Genomic DNA, 20,899 nt, shown 5'->3' on the forward strand with positions numbered 1-20,899 from the left:
AACAAAGTTTGCGCCTGAAAATATCTTCAGGACTGAGGTAAGGTGGTCAGATTTGCTCAGAGTTGCCTAGTGCAACACCAGGCAACTCTGAGCAAAGGTGGACCAAGCTCTCATCACTTCTAGTCTCAGTATCTCCCATAATGTAAAGCACATCTCCTTGCAGACATGTATACTGCTATGCATTAAGGGAAGGGCCACTACCCAGAACGGTTTCGACCTTTATTGAGGTCTCGTCAGTGGGAGGCAGACCCAAATGGAGATACTAAGGCAGAAGCAATAGGAGAGATCATATTTACCTATACAAGTCGCCAACAGGTGTACCACCTTACCTCAGTCCTGAAGATATTTTCAGACACAAACTTTGTTTCAGGCGCAAACATATCGTGCACTTGATCAATGATTTCTGGTGTTGTTACACGTTTTGGACGTCCTTCACATGGATCATCTTCAAGGCTGGTATGGCCACGTTTAAACTTGGCAGCCCATTCCTTAATTGTTGAAAACAAAGGAGAAGAATTCCCATAAACTTTTATGAACTTCAAATGAATTTCTTGTTGTGATAAACCTTCTTTTGCGAAGAATTTTATAACCACACGATATCAATTTTATCCATTTCAAGGGATACAGACAACACTTTTGCTTCAGACAGCTGTATAAAACAAACTACTTGATAGAATGACTTGCAATTTCACACGGATGCTTATGACAGAGATGTACAAACTTAGAAAAAAAAATCTTGCTGATAGTGTTGCCATCTATGGTCGAGGCAGAGAACTTTTCAGACCACCCTCATACAATATCCAGATTACTGTACACAGATTTGATTGCCCGGGTTTCTTGGAAATGCCGAAATAGTGGAAAGGATGCAGAGCAATGCTTATGTAATAATGTAGTTAACAAGGGGGAGAAATTAGAACATTTTTTACTGGGAGAGGAGGGAGGGAGGGAGGCAGTGGAAGAGGTTTCCTGAGATGGTTGTGAGTGCTCCATCAGTGAATGAGTTTAATCTTCATACCCCATGGAGATCCCCATAATGATAATAATAATAAATATTTTGCAATTATTTGAATATATATGTATGCTGCAATATAAATCTTACCAATATGACACTTTTTATTATTGTTCTTGTTTCCCATCAGTATATTAGCATTAACTGAAGTGTGTTTTCCTTCTGTTATTAAGTTGCATGTATAAATTCCAATTAAAACATTGCTCATATTCCTTATCCAGAGAATGTTATTCCCAATAAGTTTCAATCCAGGAAAAGAACTATCATCTTTTATTAAATGGTCATCTTTAAACCTACAAGTAAATAGGTGTGTTAAAATTGTAAATGACAATCAAAAAATATTGATTTTATAAACAGAAGTTATTATTACTTAACAAAGAAAGAACTACACAGCTTCGTTTTGGTGACATAAATTATATAGAAATAGTGAATATTAAAGATCCAGCATTATTTCAAAGCCAAATGTATGTAGAGACTGAAAGTTTCGAAATATTGACCAGAGAGCTTATGAGAATACCATCCTCGGCATCAGAGTTGCCTTAGCTTGCACTACTTTTATGGTTTAAAACTTACCTGGAAAAGCAGAAAGTACATTACATGTATAGGATCAACCCACAGCAGAGAGTTACAAGTAATTGATGGAATCCTACTGAGAGCTGTTGACCTACTCCCATTAAAAAGTAAGCTCTTTTAATATGTAGATGACATAGCAATGGTGTCCATCCATAACAATGCTAACACAGCATACACAAACATGCAACAACATTAACTTAGTCACCAGTTATTGGCTAACCAAAAATAGTATACACATAAACTCTGAAAAAAAAAAATTAGTGATATTCAAAAACCCACAGAAACTAAGCATCTCACTATCCAACAACTGCCTATACCAAAGACACCAATCACAACAACTACATGTCGATATAACAGCATACCTCAGACTTCACTTTGATGCTGATTTAAAATGGAATTGCATATAAACTATATGCAAAAGAAATAATGGCTAGCAAACTATATCAATTAACAGGCATAGCTCCCACATACATAAAAACATTAATTTACAAAGCATTATATGAAAGCATCCTAAGATAAGCAATAACAATATATGCATTCTGAGGGCACTAAAAATTAAATAGCTTACAATTCACTGTAATATAAATTGGTAAAATTGATTCTCTGGGAACAAAGAGAAAATGCCACACTCATATGTGCCACAATTACAGAACACAAAATATTTAAGGTAAAACACCTCTGCCACTACACAGTCATGTTAAAACACTACTTCAACTCTAAAGTACACAATATCTGATAACAAGATTGCAATCAACAAACTACTCATATATAAAGCAGTGCAATCACTATGTAAAAGCCACCCACAGCTCTTATATACTGGACATAATTAACAAATTTCCATTCAGAAAGAGAAACCTTGGGACACACACACACACACACACACACACACACACACACACACACATATATATATATATATATATATATAGAGAGAGAGAGAGAGAGAGAGAGAGCTGCTATACAGATACTAAAATTACTCTGAAAATTAAATAAAATTTACTCCAAACAAGCTTACCAATGTTCTCTGCAAGTACTAAAACAAAAACACAAACACATCTTGTTCAACACCTACCCCAACTTCATATTACCCAAACATAGAAAAGCAAAAAGCTAAATACATGCATAAACAGGAGAGTGTGAGATACATCTTTAGAATATTGTGATACATGTTTAGAATACATCTAGTATTTGTTTATATGGCCAATCAGAAATATAAATGCTTTCCATGATGTGGATTTGAGGATGTCAGCAGAATGTTAGCAAAAAAAAAAGAGGAGCAAAAAAAGTGCAAATGAAAGTGAAAAAAATAGACAAGTACATTGATAGATATATTATGTATAATGATGTTTAAAAAAATGTACTCAGCAGTTTTGTACTGAATCTTAATGGCATAGTACGGTGAACAGAATCATTATTAATACTATCATTATAATGTCATTATTGATTATTCATGTTCAACCTTCATTGTTTAGTTATCTTAAACTTTCTTTGAGTAATTATCTTAAGATACTTTCAGTTTTCTTAATTATGAATTTAATTAAATACATAAAAATAACAAAAATTAATTACTAGATGACAAATTACAATCACTATAGAAAACAAAAAAAAATGTACATAGCACTTTGAAGATTTTTTAAAAGGATATGTTGGAATGCAACTCAAAATGTTCATTGTGCATATTTAAATATTTGTGCAATAAAAAAAGCATCCATAGTGAAGAATTTATGGAGACACAACAAACATGTTAGAATAATTACTTTACTTATCATATAACATTTGACATTTCAACCTCTGTACTGAGGTCATCAGGAAACCATATATGCATATGTACAGGATACAAACTACATGATAGTACACTATACAAAAGTAAGATGAATCTAAATGTTTGTTAATCATTTACCCTAGCCTGACCTCTGGTGGAGGAAAAAAACCTACATTAAACAATTTCTAAAGTCCTCTCATATTAAGATTTTCTTTTGTTTGGGATTGTTCTAGATGCTATATGGGTTGAAGATGGATCCTCCATATTCTTGGAGTAATTAATTCATCATTCTTGTTCATGTTTGGATGATGTTTCAACATTTTACAAACAAACAACACAAACATATCCAATTCACCATCAAGAATCAAAAACAACAACTCTCTTCCCAGATACATGTGTCACATGTCTTCCCTCAAGCTGCCTCTCCTTTACAATCTACCACAAACCTATATACATACATAAAAATTCACACCACTCAAAGATTACTCCAACACAAAACCTAGGGATCATCAACACCCTCAGGCACAGAGCCATAACAATTTGCTCCAATGAACAGGCTCTAAACCAACAATTTGAATTATCAGCCAAACATTTGTAAAAAATCGCTACAACAAAAAAAGGTTTACAATTCACAAGATCCTCCATAAAAATGCCATTAAAAGCAAAAAAGATTACAAGAATGCCATAGGCATACCATACATTAGGTGCATTTTGGAAAAAATAGATAGAACACTACTTAAATGCAGTACTAAGACAATCTTCAAACCCACTGCAAAATTAAGAAATTTCCTTAGCTCTTCCAAAGATCCTCTTCCATACTTTTGCCCACTCAGGGGTTTACAAAATTCAATGTACATGTAACCTACCTTACATAGGGGAAACAGGATGCATGATCCCAGTTAGAAAAGATGAACACAAATGCCACATTAAATACCTCCACTATGGTAAAACAGGCCTGTCAGACCACACACCCCAAACATGTCACAGAATTGACTGGAAAGGCATTCCTACCACCAAAACCTGGTTTGAAAGAAAATTTGAAAGAAACCTGTGAAATGCTGAAACATCATCCAAATCTGAACAAGAATTATTATTACTATCATCTCAAGACCCTATGGAGTCAAAGACTCATCTAGGAGGGCCTTTTGTCATACATACAGCTCATCATACCGCACCTTCAACACACTCAAATTCTCTAGAGGCACCACACTCTTAGGCAAGGCATTCAAATCATTCACAACTCTGCATGCAAAAAACCTGATTCTCACTACCCTGCTCACACCCTCATTATACAGCTTCCAAGGATGACCTCTGATTCTCTCCTGATCATCCCACCATTTTCTGCAAAACCTTCAACATTAACCTATAACAACCCCCTTACTAACTTGTAGGTCTCTATCATATCACCCCCTCATCCTCCTATCAACAAGACTCTGTAAATTGCATCTTCTCAACCTTTCTTCATATTTGGCATTACAGATATCAGAAACTACCTTAGTCAATCACCTCTGTACCCTTTCCAACATCTCTTCATCCTTTTGAAAATTAGGTGACCAAATCTGTGCACATTAGTCCATGTGTGGCCTAATCAAAGCCCTATACAACGGAACAAGAATCTCCTTACTTCTACAAGTCAGTGTCCCCTGCATCATTTCTGGAATTCTTTGTGTTGTCCTCACAATTTTGGCAATGTGTCCCCTAAACTTCAGATCCTTATCAACTATCACCCCAAGATCGCTTAATTCCTCCACCTCCAACAATATATCTTCACCAATAATTCTACATCCCATCTTTGTTTCCCAAATTTTAAAATCTTACATTTTGCACCATTGAAGTTGCATACTTTCCTGAATGGGTACTTTGCATTAAGGGAAGGGCCACAACCCACGGGTTGTGGTCCTTCCCTTAATGCATAACATTAGACTGTTGTGTCGAAAAAAGTGATGAGTCATCCCTTTTTCCCACCCAACATTAAGTTACCTTAAAAGCAAGGGATAAGGACATGCTTGTGCCCCGGATGGGAAGTGTACCGTATAATGTCCCAAGAAAATGTAAATATTCAGATGTATAAATTCTAAACACTGTTAAGATAGCCCATATGTTTATTAAGATAGTAATTGTGAATGAATTAAAGTAGAAAGTCATGTAGTATTACCAAATAAATATGTATAGGCTAAGTACAAGTTTTAAGACATGTGAAGACAGTTCGTAGCCACGGCGGCCAATCGGCTGCTGTCGTATGCGTGATGACACCGCTGAGTGAGGGAGCTGTTTCGAAGTATAAAAGTTTCGGCGGGAGTTCGAATCATTCTCTTATCTCTTATCTCCGATCTCTTGTGTCTCGTCTCCGAGGTTCGTCGGCACCTAGTTTCCCGTAGGAGAGCTATGTAGAGCTTGCCGCCACGTGTAGCAAGTATCTCCCCTTGCTATGCATGTTACATCGGTCAAAGCTGCAACTACAATGTGTTCAAACACATAAGGAGAAAGAGCCGCTGATGAAATCCACGTCAGCGTACAGATCTGTGCATGAGTGTTTTCGGTTCGTGTAAAACAAAGGAACAAAGCCCGCCATCAGAGGAGGTACGGTGAACAGATCAGAATACCTAGTCAAAGCAAGAACGGTAAGCGAAGATTTTCTTATATTAATGTAGGATTAAAGTATCTGTGGAGTAAAGAAACAGAAGTTAATAACACACGCTATTTACGTGTTGTGCCATAAGAACAGTCTGCAATTTGGATGCTTCTTGTCTACTGTTAAGAAGAAAACATATTAGACTCCAGCCGAACAGGAGGCCCAGCTCCGGACTGTTTAAGTGATTTAAGAAAAGTAATGTCACACGTTCAGAAAGTAGTTAAGTGTTAACAGACATTTTGGGGGAGAGAATTAAGTAGAAATCAGTACTATTGTCCTAGCGAATTACATATCAGATTTATTGAATTGTCTAATGTTTATATGTAATGTTTCATGCATGATATTATCAGGTAACTTAATTGTGAGAGTCTGAGGATAGATATATGTACAGAAGTAAGGAATTTATGCCCAGTAAGAGATCATAGTGCAGAAGTTTAAATGTGTTTAATTAAGTAAGGGGAACCCAGACTCTTTTAAGGTTAAGAATTTAAATAACATGTATACTTGTCTTTGTGAAATAATAAATGTGTTTCTTTTTACATAATCAATTGAGTTTGTCATACCTTCTGTGGATTTGAATTACCGTTTGGAAAATTTCATACCTTGCATTTAAAGGGGAAACCAATAGTGATATGAGAATAGGAACCACGACTGCATACATCTTGATCCCTACAATTTTCTTTAAGTATTTTAGATAGTGTATCAGAATTTAGTTGCTGGCTGGCGCAGTCTTTAATAAATACAAATTTGTCGGCAACTGAAGTCTGAGAATAAGAGATAATGTTAACTGCAAAAGGTAAAGTTAAGGAAAGTAAATTAAAGATTAAAGTTAAAAACAAGAAAACGGGGATATAACAAGACATATCTGCCCACGGGCCAGATCCGGCCCTAATCTATTTCAGCGAGTTTGTCTGATTCATGGTGGGAGAAAACATGGTGTGTGTTCTACTAACTCACATTAAGCTGACGTCATATGACTTGCACAAAACACAATATGTTTTCTCCAACCAAGGTCTCTTTCTCACTTTGACTAGCGGTATGTGTGAACGTGTTACAAAGTGTCAGTTTGGTACTTGTGATGATGATGTGCTTTGTTCAGTGCCTGCATTGATATTATGTTCTGTTCGGTGCCTGTGTTGATGTTGTGTTCTGTTCAGTGCCTGAGATGTAGAAGACAGTTTTGTCTGACAGTTCTGAATATCGCTTATAAATTTGGGACAATGTCTGGGGTTACTGCAAAAAAAAGAAAAAGCAGATGCAAAGAATTGTCAATTTCAAGACAACTGGACAGAGGATTATTATTTTATTCTGAATAAAGGTTTGCCTGTATGTTTGCTGTGCAACGAATCTGTATCTATCAACAAAGAATACAACTTGAAGAAACACTTTACTTCGAGACATGCGGATCACCCAAAAATTGATGGACAACTACGAAAATATGAAATACAGAAGTTGAAGATGAACTTGGATACCCAGCAGCAAATGTTCAACAAGCAAAGATGCAGCACCACAGCATTGTCAAAGCCAGCTTTGTGCTAAGCGAAAAAATCACTAAGCATTCTAAGTCATTTGGTGAAGGAGAATTTATCAAAGAATGCCTGCTGGATGTTGCAAGTATAATATGTCCTGAAAAGAAAAAAAACTTTGAGAATATTCGTTTGTCGAGATGTACTGTTGTCAGACGGATAGAAATTATGGCTGATGATATCAAAAAAAGTTTAAAAGATTGCTAGATTGGAAGCATTTTCATGCTTTGGATGACAGCACCGATGCCTCCGATACAGCACAACTAGCAATATTTATTCGAGGAGTTGATACGGATGTCAACATCACAGAAGAATTATTGGCGCTTCGGCCGTTAAAAGGAACAACTACCGGTGAAAATATATTTGAAACAGTCAACACAATCTTCGAGAGATTTGGGCTTAAAAGTTCACTATCTGGCATATGCACTGATAGAGCCCCTGCAATGGTTGGTGCACAGAAGGGATTTATTGGAATAGTTCATGGAGGAGCAATAGAACTACAGATCCATCGAGAAAATTTAACAAATTTTCACTACATTATTCACCAACAAAATCTGTGTGCAAAATCGATTAAATTCACAAATGTTATGGAAGTTGTAGTAGCCAGTATTTACTTTATTAAGTCATGTGCACTTAATCACCACCAATTTAAGGAGTATTTGGCAGAACCTATTTTTGGATTATGAAGATGTGTCTTATTATTGTGAAGTGAGGTGGTTAAGTAAAGGTAAAATGTTAAAACGATTTTATGATCTGAGACAAGACATTGCAGATTTTATGGACATAAAAGGAAACACAATTAACCAAGTAAAAGATGATGAGTGGGTGTGTGATTTAGCATTCATTGTAGATGTCACTGGATACCTAAACGAACCAAATCTTAAATTGTAAAAACAAGGACAATTGGTTCATGAACTGCATGGACATGTCAAAGCTTTTTGTAATAAACTAAGATTGTTGGAAAGTCAGATAACAGCTAAAAATTGTTATCATTTTCCTACTCTAGCAACTCATAAAAATATCCCTTATAATTGTTATGGAGATGAACTGAAGGCACTAATAGAGCAATTCGATACAAGGTTTGCCGACTTCAAAAACAAAGACTCCACATTCACTATATTTGCTTGTCTGATGGATGCTGATGTAAATAATGTGCCAGAAAACTTAACAGATGGAACTTATTGAGCTTCAGGCAGATTTAGTGCTAAAATCACAATTTAACAACATTGCTTTGATGGATTTTTATAAATTTTATTTGGTGGAAGAAAAATATACAAATTTATGTGCCTTTACAAGAAAAATCATTCGTCTTTTCAGCAGCACATATATGTGTGAACAGTTTTTTCGAGGATGAAATACAATAAATCAAAAATTCGGACAAGAATAACAGACGAAAACCTCAAAAATTCTATGCGATAAGTAATATTAACGTCAATATTGATAGCCTCATAGTTGAAGTACAAGGCCAATCTTCAGATTAAATTGTTATGTCGTTCATTATATTATAAAATTTATGTAGAGCTTTATACCAAAGCATTATATTATAAATAAATGAAATATGAAGTAGCAACTGGTTTTAATTCATTTAATATTAATTTATTTTATTTAATAATTTGGTCCGGCCCTAGACAGAATGATAATTTGGCCCCCGAACTAGGAAAGGTTGCCCATGCCTGGTTTACATAGATATCCTCAGGGATTTTCCATGTATATAGTCTTCTGGGAGGATGATTAAATGATGTGTTGCAATTATTAGGTCATCGATGTCACAGAAGTGAATCAATGTTTCACCTCCTTCATTTCTAATTCCAAGCCCTTGGTTTCCTGTGCAAAATGAGATTTTTTCTGAACCCACCTTTTCATTTAGGTTGTCCATCATTATAATAATATCATCTGACTTAGCACTAGAGATTGCAGTTTGGATGTCTTCATGACACTACTCCAACTCTTCATCTGGGTGGTTTTGAGTTGGTGCATACACTTGGATTATATACAAGATAAATGGTTGTGCAGCTATTTTGGCTGTTATGATTTTGTCATTTATGGGCCAATATCCATCTAGAGATTTTGCAATTCTGTTACTTAGAACAAGTGCTATTCCATTAAGGTGTAAATCATATAGTCATTCATATATAGTCAGTCATATGTAAATCATATAGTGATGAATTGCAGCCAAAAAGAATAGGAGGTAAGCAGGAGGGTGGCTATTCATTTGAAGCAGTCTGGTGTGATATCAAGGCCAGTAAGATAAAATATACAGTTGATGGTTACTATAGGCCAGGGAGCCCCGCAGATGATCTGGAAGACGTGCATCACCAAGTCAGTACAATGGGTACAGATCGAATGATTATTATGGGGGACTTCAACTATGGAGACATAGACTGAAAGGAAGAATGATCACATGGCAGGAAAGAAACAGAATTTATACACATAATAAGAGATAATTACTTAAGGCAGCATGTGATGGAGGTGACTTGGAGTGAGAGAGTATATTGGACCTGGTCATAGGATCAGAAGAGCTATCCATAACCAAGGTGACCACATTGCCTCCAACTGGTGAAAGTGACCATGCGGTATTGACTTGGGAGATTGTAAAACATGAGGAATATTCTGTGAAAAAAGGGGTATATGTGGAACTACAAGGCAGATGATTATGACAAGCTTAGTAAGAAGCTTGTCATATTCATAATTTGTGCCATGGCATAAAACACTGTAGAGTAAGAATCTTAGTAAAGCATAGGAAGGCCGGGATATCGTTAGTGTGTGGGAAATTGTGAAAGAATATTTGTTATCAGCAATGGTAAGTTGTATACCACGAGTGAAGAAGAGGACACAATTTGGAGTAAAGTGGATGACAAACAATATTAAACAGGAATTGCATGTGAAAAAGAGGCTATGGAAGAGACATAAGGAGACAGGTGAAGAGAGGATGCGTGAAGAATATAAGACACAGGCCAGAAGAGTGACTAGTGTGGTAAGGAAAGCAAAACTGGAATATGAGAGGAGATTGGCCCTAAGATCCAAAGAAAATCCTACGGAATTTTTTAGCTATGTGGCCAGTAGGAGGAGAAATGACTGTGGAAGAATGATATTGTGGGATAAAAATGGGAATAGAGTGACTGATGCAGAGGACATAGTGGAATTGTTCAATGACCACTTTATTGGAGTATTTCATCCTGGAGGAGTCAGTTTTAATGCTAGAGGGATAGGGCAGGTTCAAGGTTTAGAGGTACAGGAGGAGAGTGTGTTTCAGATACTGAGAACTCTGGATGTCAATAAAGCTTTTGGACTGGATGGTATTTCACCACGAGTTTTGAGAGAATGTGCTAGGGAACTGACAGTGCCTTTACCATGAAAAGCCAGACTTTCATTGAAAAGCTTTTCAATGAAAGTCTGGCTTTGGTAAAGGTGCCCACGGAATGGAAGGAAGGTAAGATAGTGCCATTGCATAAGGGTGGTAACAGACTGGAAGTGTCTAATTATAGGCCAGTTTGTGTGTCATCAGTAGTTGTTAAGATCTTGGAGAAAGTAGTGAGGGACTGTATACAGCATTGGGCAGATGAAGGTAATGTTATCTCAGAGAGTCAACATGGACTTGTGAAAGGGTGCTCTTGTATTAGCAATATGCTAGCCTTTTATAATAAAGTTACAAGAACATTAGATGAGGGAAAGGCATATACTGCAATTTTCTTAGACTCAGCAAAGGCATTTGACAGGGTGCCACATGATAAGCTGATATTTAAGTTGCAACACATGGGTCTGGATGTCAGATTGGTCAACTGGATTCAGGATTGGCTGTCTGATAGGTATCAGAGAGTTGTGTATGGTGGAGCAGTTTCAAGGAGACAGAAGGTTACAAGTGGGGTCCCACAGGGCTCAGTACTAGGACCTATATTGTTTAACCTTTATATCAATGACATTGCCATTGGATTGCAAGGGGATATGCAGTTGTTTGCAGATGATGCAAAGCTGGGAAGGATTATTAGTAAGAGTGCAGATGTGGTAGCCCTGCAAGAGGAGTTGAATAAGCCAGATAGATGGGCAAATGAATGGGGGATGTCAGTTTAATGCAGCAAAATGTAAGGTCTTGAGGTTTGGGAAACATCGATGGGATGCTGCATACTCTATGGGAGGAGTTATACTGGAGGAAGTTGGGGAGACAAGAGATCTGGGGTTGATGATTGATAGAAACCTGAAGTTTAGGGGACATATTGCAAAGGTGGTGAAGGTAACACAGAGGATTGCTGCAATTATGAGAAGGACACTGACCTGCAGAGATAAGAGGGTTATCATTCCGTTGTATAAGTCTCTGATCATACCACACTTGGATTATTGTTCTCAGATTTGGTCCCCAGGATTTGAAGGGGATAAATTATGTGTGGAAAAGATACAAAGACGGATGACAAAGATGGTCTCAGGACTGTACAAGGATAGTTATGAGAATCAGCTGAGGGAATGTGGACTGCAGAGTTTGGCGGATAGAAGAAGGAGAGGTGATATGATTGAGACTTTTAAACTGTTGAGAGGTGGTTACAGGGTTGACACTGGGGAGTTCTTTCACTTGGTTGAACATCGGGAAGGAGTGATGACAAGAGGCCATCCCCGGAAGTTACGAAAGGAAACTGTGAAGAGTGGTTTCTTTGCATGGAGGGTGGTTGAGCCATGGAATGCATTGCCTGATAGAGTGGTGAGGGCGAGAACAGTCAATGAGTTTAAGGAGTGGTATGATAGTTTTTTTGTTTCTTAGTGGGAACCTCCCCTTGACATGAGTCTTGACAGACTTTATGTTCTTAGGAAGACCTCCCACGATGAGTCTTTTGACTCCATGGAGGCCTGAATAATAATAATAATAATAATAATAATAGGATATAGTTAAGGGAAGCCATATTAAATTGCAAACCTAGGGTATAGAGGGTTAATCAGATAGGAGTTAGATGGATGAGTAATATCATTAAGCATGAGCTACAGCAGAAGAAAATGCTGTGGAGAGCATATAAAGAGAAAGGTGACCAGCATGGCATGGAAGGCAAAATCAGATTATGAGAACAATCTAGCCAAGCAGGCCAAAGGAAATCCCAAAGAGTTCTTTTCATATGTGGCAAGTAAGAGGAAGAATTACTATGGAAGATTAACCTTAATGAGTGATGATGGTCACGAGGAAACAGAAGCAGATAAAATAATTGAGTTATGAGTGACCACTTTGCAAGGATATATCATCATAGTGAGGTTACTGCTTTAACATATGTGCCAGACACTGATGTGGGAACAGAGGTGGATGAATTAGAGGTTCCTAGGATATTGCAGAATATCAATGTAAATACAGCTGTGGGATAAGATGGAATATCAGCTAAGGTTTTGCAGGAATGTGCAAGGGAACTGGCAATGCTTCTGACTAGGCTCTTTAATTTAAATCTCAGCTCTGGTAGAGTTCCAAAGGAGTGGAAAGAGGGAGCAAAATAATACCCTTGCATAAGGGAGGTTCAAAGACTGCAGTAGCAAATTATAGATCAATCAGTATCTCAGGTGTGGTGGTAAAAGTACTAGAAAAATTGGTCAAAGAGAGAATTCAAGAATTGGTAAATAAAAATATGATACTATATGAGGGTCAATATGGCTTTGTGAAGTCAGTCATGCCTTAGTAATTTGTTAACTTTTTATAATAGACTGAGTTGGATAAAGGAAATTGCTACAAGATGATTTTGCAGAATTTTGCAAAAGCATTTGACAGAATACCACGTGGAACTCTGTTATGCAAATTAGAACAAATTGGGGATGACACTTGTTAAGTGGATAAGTGGGTGGATGGATTCTGGACAGATATCAAAAAGTGGCATATGGATGAGCAGAATCAAAGTGAAAACAGGTGACTAGTGGTGTGACCCAAGGTTCGGTGCTTGGACCATTGCTGTTTAATTTGTACATAAATGATAAAGGAAAAATTACTTGTTTGCTGATGATGCAAAAGTAAGTAGAGTAAGAGTTAATCAAGGCATGGTGGAGAATTTGTAGGATGATTTAAATAAGATGTCAGTTTAATGTCGAGAAATGTAAAAGTTATGCATTTTGGGATAAATAGATTACAAGTCGTGTATCATACTGATGGCACTGTACTCCAACATATAGATGAAACTAGAGATTTGGGGGGGGGGGGGGTAGACAGAGAGTTAAAGTTCAGAGGACATATTGCTAAGGTACTGATAAGATTACTTGGCTATTGAAGAACACAATAACATGTAGAGATAAGGAAGTTGTTTTTCTTCTTTATAAGGCCTTGATATGCTCACATCTGGATTACCGTGCTCAAGTCTGGTCCCCTGGGTTTCTTAGGGATGCAGAAGTGGTGGAAAGGATTCAGAGGCAAATGACCAAGATGGTGAGTGGCCTGTGGAATGTTCCCAATGAGGATAGATTGAGATTGTGTGGATTGCAGAAGTTGGTTAATAGGAGAAAACAGGGGATATGATAGAAACATTTAAGTTGCTTAAAGAGATTTATAGAATTGATGCAGGGGAAATGTGTCAGCACTTGGCTAGAGGGACCAGAACAAAGTGTCATCCCTGGAAGTTGAATAAAGGTGTGGTTAGTAGGGGTGTGAGGACTAGATTTTTTACTTGGAGGGATTGTGAATGAATGGAATGGGTTGCCAGAGTCAGTTTTGAGTGCTCTGTCTGTTAATGGATTCAAGAATATAATAGATTATGTGGATAGATTGGATCTTCTGCAATGAGTCTTGCACTCCATGGAGGTGCTCATATAATAATAATAATAATTTATTTGGTTGTATAGAATCCCTTTCAGTTATAATGTTACTTCTTTTGGATACACTAGCAGAATAGTATGAATTAAAGATGCCAAGAAATTATATTCTTGGTTTCATCCTTTATCCAAGTGTAAGCAAATAAAATTTGTGCGTAAAGTAATTTCATGACTGGGCTGTAGAATAGTAGCTGTCAGAAGTAAAGAACATAAATCTTGCATCAGATTCCTTTAAAAAAATTTCAGCCTTGCTTGCACATGCTATTGTAAAAAACTATAAAATGTTTGCCTACGACCACTGTGAGAAAACAAAATATAAAATATGAGAACCTTCTAAAGGACTCTGCAGAAGATATATGCATTCCAAAGTCACTACAAATTAACAGAGCTAGTTTTTATTTTTATTATTTTTTTTTTTATGTGACTCTCAACTCCAGAAAGGTTGTAAATCTATAAAACATATGCATAGGGTAAGGTTTTTAAATGTAATTTTTTTAAAATATTTTTTATTTCTAATTTTGCATAATCTAAAAATCCTGCTCTAGAGACAAACTATAGAAGTTTTTCAAAGTCACTTTATGCCTTCAATAAGCAGGAGAGTGGTTTCATCCACATAAAGTCGTCCACAAACATCTGTGGTCATGGTGGGGTTCAAATCCACATCCTAATGAAGAGCAGGTTTGTTATCCACTTCCACTCAGTCAACCAGTCAATATTTATCCATATTTGCATGCTATACTGTTATTCAGTAGTCTTATGTCTTCACTGTGCCTTTTAGTTTGTTTATATATTTGTTACATATAAAGAGTATTTTGTAAATGCTAAGTGTTAGCATTGAAGTACTGACAAAACTAGTCATTTAGTAAATTTAATTTAGTGATATTATTTGTTGTTACAGCATGTATAGATGACCAAAATGCAATGCATCTTCAGCATTTTTCTGCTTAAGCTTAATATTATTGCTTCAAGCCTTTAAAAGATATTCATTAAATTAAATAAAAAATTTTCTATCCAAACTATCTAGAATGATCAATTACTCACCACTGAATTTCAACACTACTTTCATTTTTAGGCATACACTGAAGAATATGCATCCCTTCAGGAACTACAACAGCATCTTGAGGAAACTCAAGAAAATCAGAAGCAGGTGAATGGGTTTGATCTCTATCAGGAAACTTAGTTGATTCTACAGATATGAATTATTTTTATATTTTATTTAGAAAGCTTTTTCACTTGGTTACAAATTAAATTAAACTTGTCAAGAAATTATTTCTTGTTTAATGCTTTATTCAAGTGTAACCAAATCAAGTTTGAATCTGAAGTATCTTCTGTAGGCTACTTATAGCCTAATTATATACAAGTAGCCTAATTGTTGGATAGAGGATTAAGTAGAGGAGAGTGAAGTAGTGGGCTCTTTCACGATGAGTCATTGGACTCCTTGGAAGGTGTCACATAATAATAATAATAATAATAATAATAATACTTCACATGCAGACTTGGTTGCTTAAACTTAGATAAAGGATTAAAGAAGAATATAATTTCTTGACAAGTTTAATTTATATTTTATTATTCTTAAGCAACTAAATTAGCCATATACCACAACTCTTATGCCTTATTAATATTATTAATTTAAAAAAATGGCATTTTTATTATTAATCGAATGTATACTACATGCAACCAATATCGATGTTTGGATTATAAGCCATATGAAATTATAAGCCTTATAATTTCATATGGCTATAAAAGATGTACATATATAATCAGCGTTTTAACTTTTTAAAGTAGTCCCATCCACAAGAAGTGCTCAACTTATAGTAGATTAGTATACAATGGATAGAAAGAAAGGTAAGAAGAAACTTGTTAGCATTTGATTTGAAGACCTGTAGATTGTACACTTGAGTAAATACATAAGAATAAGCATAAGGAAATACATAGGCAAGACTGTTCCAAAAGACGGCAGTAGAGGGCAGTAGTTTTTTTATGTTGGTTTGGAGGTGAACAGTGAAGTGTTATGTCTTCGTGTCCTCTTCTTATGTTATTTCTTTTACCTTCTCTCTTATCGTTCCTTAAATTCTATGCTTTATTTATCTCCCATATGTATCAGAGATTTCGTTGTCGACAAATTTATTTTTTAGAACGACTGCGCCAGCCGGCAACTAATTTCTGATATTCAAATAGTTAACATCGATTGACATAGGGATCACATGATGTGTAGTCGTGGTTCCCTCCCTTCTTTCTTACATGAACTGTTTCCCCTCCCTTACTCACACAGGTCTGAAAGTTTTTATAAGGGGTAACTCAGTCTCAGAGGAACAGAACTCAAGAACTTTGATATAAAAGAATACATTTATTAAAACACTAGTATGGATACACTTTTGTATAATCATTCAAGATACACTTTAAGTAAAATTATCAATGCTGAGTTACCTTCTTTGAACTAAATTGAGAGTCTGAACTCCCCCCCCCCTTCTTTAGATTAAGATATCCAAAATTTCAATCTTTATGCTTAAGTAATTCAATGATATTTCTCAGTCTTATGATTAAGCTCAGACTCGACTTATCCGTACAGGGTTACTTAATGCTCATTTTCTAAGCACAATTAGATATAAACTTTATATGTGGCATACCAAACTCTTTCTAACTTATATTTTAACATGGAAAACAAATTTCAATTCTGCAAAGTCTCTATGCCCCACATTTTAAGTGAAGATCAGGCTAACATCTAACACTACAGCAAATAACTTCTTTCTGACAAACAGTCCAAAAGTTAGGTTCCCTCCTCGGTACAAGCTTGGAATGGCACCGGCTTACTTGACACAGACAATTAGTCCAAACAGTCATTGAGGCACTATGGGTAAGATAATGTATGGAGCTCCTCAAAGCCTTGGCTCCTTTTCTTTATTTTTAGTTTACAATTCTAGAATATATATGTAAGGGTTGTACATTACCATCTTGTCCTTTTTTATGGGGTTTCCTTGACTTCCCCCCCACGCTTTCACTTCCGATATGGCAGGACTTCCATATTCCCAAGCCACGTGTTTCTATGGCCTCGGTGACTTACTTATGCTTTCTTCGACAGTTGCCCTTCACTGGCTTTACATTGCCGTGGTTCACCAATGGCTCCTTATTGAAATTCTGACTTCATTCCTTAGGTAGCTTTATTCGACACGGTTACAACAGCAACCTGGAGATTGTTGCTGGGCACCGACGACAAGCTTCCTCAGCTATCCAGGCTTGGACGAGAACACAGGAACAGAAACCAAGAGAGCGTTTCAGTCTCGCACTGCGCCTTATATCACCCTTGCGAGCGCCCTCTCTCGTTGACTACGTCATATACTTTGCCACGGCCGATTGGTCACCTGAACTGTTTTAACAAGGTTCTAAAACATGGATCTCTTAAGCACATTTAAAAACAATAATTTTGATCCTGAAACAGTTTTCCTTTGCTTATTTTACAAAGACAATATTAGTTCTAAACACAGATTTCCTTATCTTATTTAATGTTAATAATCTCAGTCGAGTTGATATACCTTTGAGTGAATATATATACAGTACTTCCTTAGCCTTGTTCCTGGAAGTATAAGCATGTCTTTATCCTTAGGTTTTCATTGTCTCTGTGTTGGGTCGGAAACAAATTGGCTTATGGATAGTGAGTCAGCCCTTTTTTCGACACAACAAAGGCCCCCCCATAATTAAATTTTTTTCTTAACAGAGTTACACAAAAAATTTCTTTGTTTCTTACTTTTCATCCCCCCTTTCTCTCTATAACAAGAATCTCTCCCCAAGAAAATTTTAGTCCTCAGTTTTCCTCGGTGGGGTGGTCTTTCCAATGTGCCTTGATCCTCGGCAGTAACATGATATGTGTGTGGGGTTTTGGTCCGCACATGCTGCTCACTCAGATGTGTGCTCTTACTTTTAGCCAAATTATCCTTTTCTATCTCCTTGCTTTGCCCTTCACCTGTGACCAAATTGCTATCTGCTCTCTCAACTGTAATGGTATCAATCTTAGACTGAGTGTCAGTCATGGGGTCTTCCCTTCCTTTCTTCAGTTCTGCTTCCTTCCTGCATTGAGTCTCGCTGAGCAAGGGTTTGTCCTCCTTTCATTGGCATTCGAACTTCTGATTCTTTGTTCTGTTATCCTTTCTTCCTCGGAACTGAATGCTCACTTTGGGATAGTCACATGAGAATCCATGTTTCTTTAGGAAGTCCTCACCTAAAATCATCTCCAAGTGAGAGAGTGAGCTCTTGGGTAGAACTAGGAAGTTATGCCAGGCATATAAGCCTAATCCTATCAATTCTACTTTGAACCTCACATGCTTTTGGGCATGAGCCATGGAGGGGGATATCCCTAAGAGTCTAATGGATTTCCTCAATCTCATAGTTCTTATGTTCACACAGGTACCCAGTTCCCTGAGGCAGTTCTCAGATATTATAGAAACCTGAGAGCCGGTGTCTAAGAGTGCATTAATATTCCTTCTGCATATCCTTGTTTTATGGTCATCCCAGTGAATTTTCTCCCTCCCTTTTCATTTGGTTTGGCACAAATGTGAGATGTAGTTTCAGGTTGATACCTGGCTCTTGAGGTTCCTGGTGCAGTAAAGCAGTCGCGAGCAATGTGCCCTAATTTGTCACATCTGTAGCACCTAGGAATCTCTCGGCGGAAACCTTGTCTAACCTCTCCGTCCAAAGACAAAGGAAAGTTCGATCCACTTTTTGCAGATATTTTCGTTAACCTTTCCATCAGGGAGTCTATTCTATCGAGCACAAGCTGTTGCAATTTTTCTACTTCCCGATGAATGAGATTAGTTACCTTTTCTTCCTGAACCATTTGAGAACTCTGACCATTGGAAGGATTTATCGCTAACTGACTGATTACTAAGTCAAGTCATTCTATGAGCAGCTGTTGTAACTTTTCTACCTCCTGTCTGACCAAGGAGTGAACTTCACTAAAGTTACAGGCGTCAATAGCGACATTACAGACTGATTCGTTTTTGCTTCTTTCAACACTTTCCTGCACTTTCTGACATTTCTCTATTTCTTTTTCTCTTCCCTCCCTTGTTTGACTTGGGCTCATATTATCTCCTTTACTATCCTTCACAACATTTATGTGGCTTACAGAGGCTGCGGGGCAGATGTCCCCAAGCAGCTGTTCTCTTTCTATAACGGCATCATGGCATTCTTTTAAGTTAGATATCCCCCTTTGCAAATGCTGCCTCTCTTAGTTCTTGTCTTAGGCCTACTCTGAAAAGTTGGAACACAGTCCAGTCCAAATGGTGTTTCTCATCCTCAGGTACACTCAGTGTATTAGCAAATGTGAGTAACCTGTTATAGTATTCGGGGACGCTTTCCTTTTCTTTCTGTTTTATTCCTTGGAGCTTCCAGAGGGTTGGTCCCATGTTTTTTGTCTTGGAAAATTGTGAGGTGAGAATTTGCCTGAACCTCTGGTAGTCCATTGTATTTTTCAATAGGTCCTGAAACACAGTTTTCCTTTGCTTATTTTACAAGGACAATATTAGTTCTAAACACAGATTTACTTAGCTTATTTAATGTTAATAATCTCAGTCGAGTTGATATACCTTTGAGTGAATATATTATTATTATTATTATTATTATTGTTCCGGGCAATTCCAAGGAGTCGACAGACTCATCGAGGGAGGCCCTAACATCATGTCAAGAACAACTATTCGACATTCACACAGTATCTATCTTACCTTGCCTTGAACTCATTCACGGTCGTAGCACCCACAACAGACTCTGGAAGCTTATTCCACTCATTCACTACTCTCCAAGTAAAAAACCTAGCTCTAACACCCTTGTCGACCACACTCTTGCCAGCATCCATTCATGGCCCCTAGTCCTCCTACCACCAGTCATATTTTCAAAAATATCTTCTAGATCAATCTTATAGAAACCCTTCAGTAATTTGAATGTCTCAATCATATCACCCCTCCTTCGCCTATAGACCAATTTCTGCAACCCACAAATCTTCAACCTATTCTCATAGGGTTCATTCCACAGACCTGCTATCATCTTGGTCACTCGTCTCTGGATCCTCTCCACTTCCTCCCCATCATGAAGAAACCCTGGTGCCCATAACTGGGCACAGTAGTCCAGATGGGCTCTTATCAAGGCTCGATACAGAGGAACAACAACTTGTTTGTCTCTGCATGTTAAAGTATTTTTCAGAAGCCAAGTGATTTGGTGAGCTGTTTTAGTCACTCTTGCAATGTGCCCCCTAAACTTCAATTTCCTATCCACCAACACTCCCAAATCCCTGGCCTCATCAATCTCCTGGAGTATGGTTCCACCAATGCGATATACTGCTGCTATTCATTTCACCCCAAAGTGCATAACCTTACACTTTGGCACATTAAATTGACATCCATTTTTCCTAGCCCAGTCCTCCAAACTATCCAAATCATCCTGTAAAATTTTGACATCCTGTGCACTTATAATTGCTCTACCCAACTTTGCTTCATTAGCAAACAAGTGAACACTTCCTCTCAAATCCTTTCCTATATCATTGATGAACAAATTGAAAAGCAGTGGTCCAAGAACAGAGCCCTGTGGCACTCCACTAGTCACAAGCCGTCTTTTAGACTCCACTCCTGAATAAACCACTCTCTGGTATCTCTCCTTAA

At 37.2% G+C, this 20,899-nt stretch overlaps 1 protein-coding gene across 3 annotated transcripts in view; it reads right to left on the reverse strand.

Moving 5' to 3' along the window:
* The window catches only part of LOC150106547 (mannan-binding lectin serine protease 1-like), a 320,574-nt gene that overhangs the window by 63,320 nt on the left and 236,355 nt on the right, over positions 1–20,899 (reverse strand). For all 3 annotated transcript variants that reach the window (XM_090393193.1, XM_090393192.1, XM_090393194.1), the window contains 2 exons: positions 15,300–15,444; positions 1,100–1,302 (listed from right to left, as the gene is read on the reverse strand). In XM_090393193.1, the coding sequence (XP_090249319.1) occupies positions 1,100–1,302; positions 15,300–15,444 (348 nt within the window). The remainder of the gene's footprint in view (positions 1–1,099; positions 1,303–15,299; positions 15,445–20,899) is intronic.

Source organism: Typopeltis vanoorti, chromosome 5 (genome assembly GCF_054136105.1).
Source record: "Typopeltis vanoorti isolate ZY-2024b chromosome 5, IOZ_Tvanoo_1.0, whole genome shotgun sequence".
In the NCBI taxonomy this organism is placed as follows: Eukaryota; Metazoa; Arthropoda; class Arachnida; order Uropygi; family Thelyphonidae; genus Typopeltis; species Typopeltis vanoorti.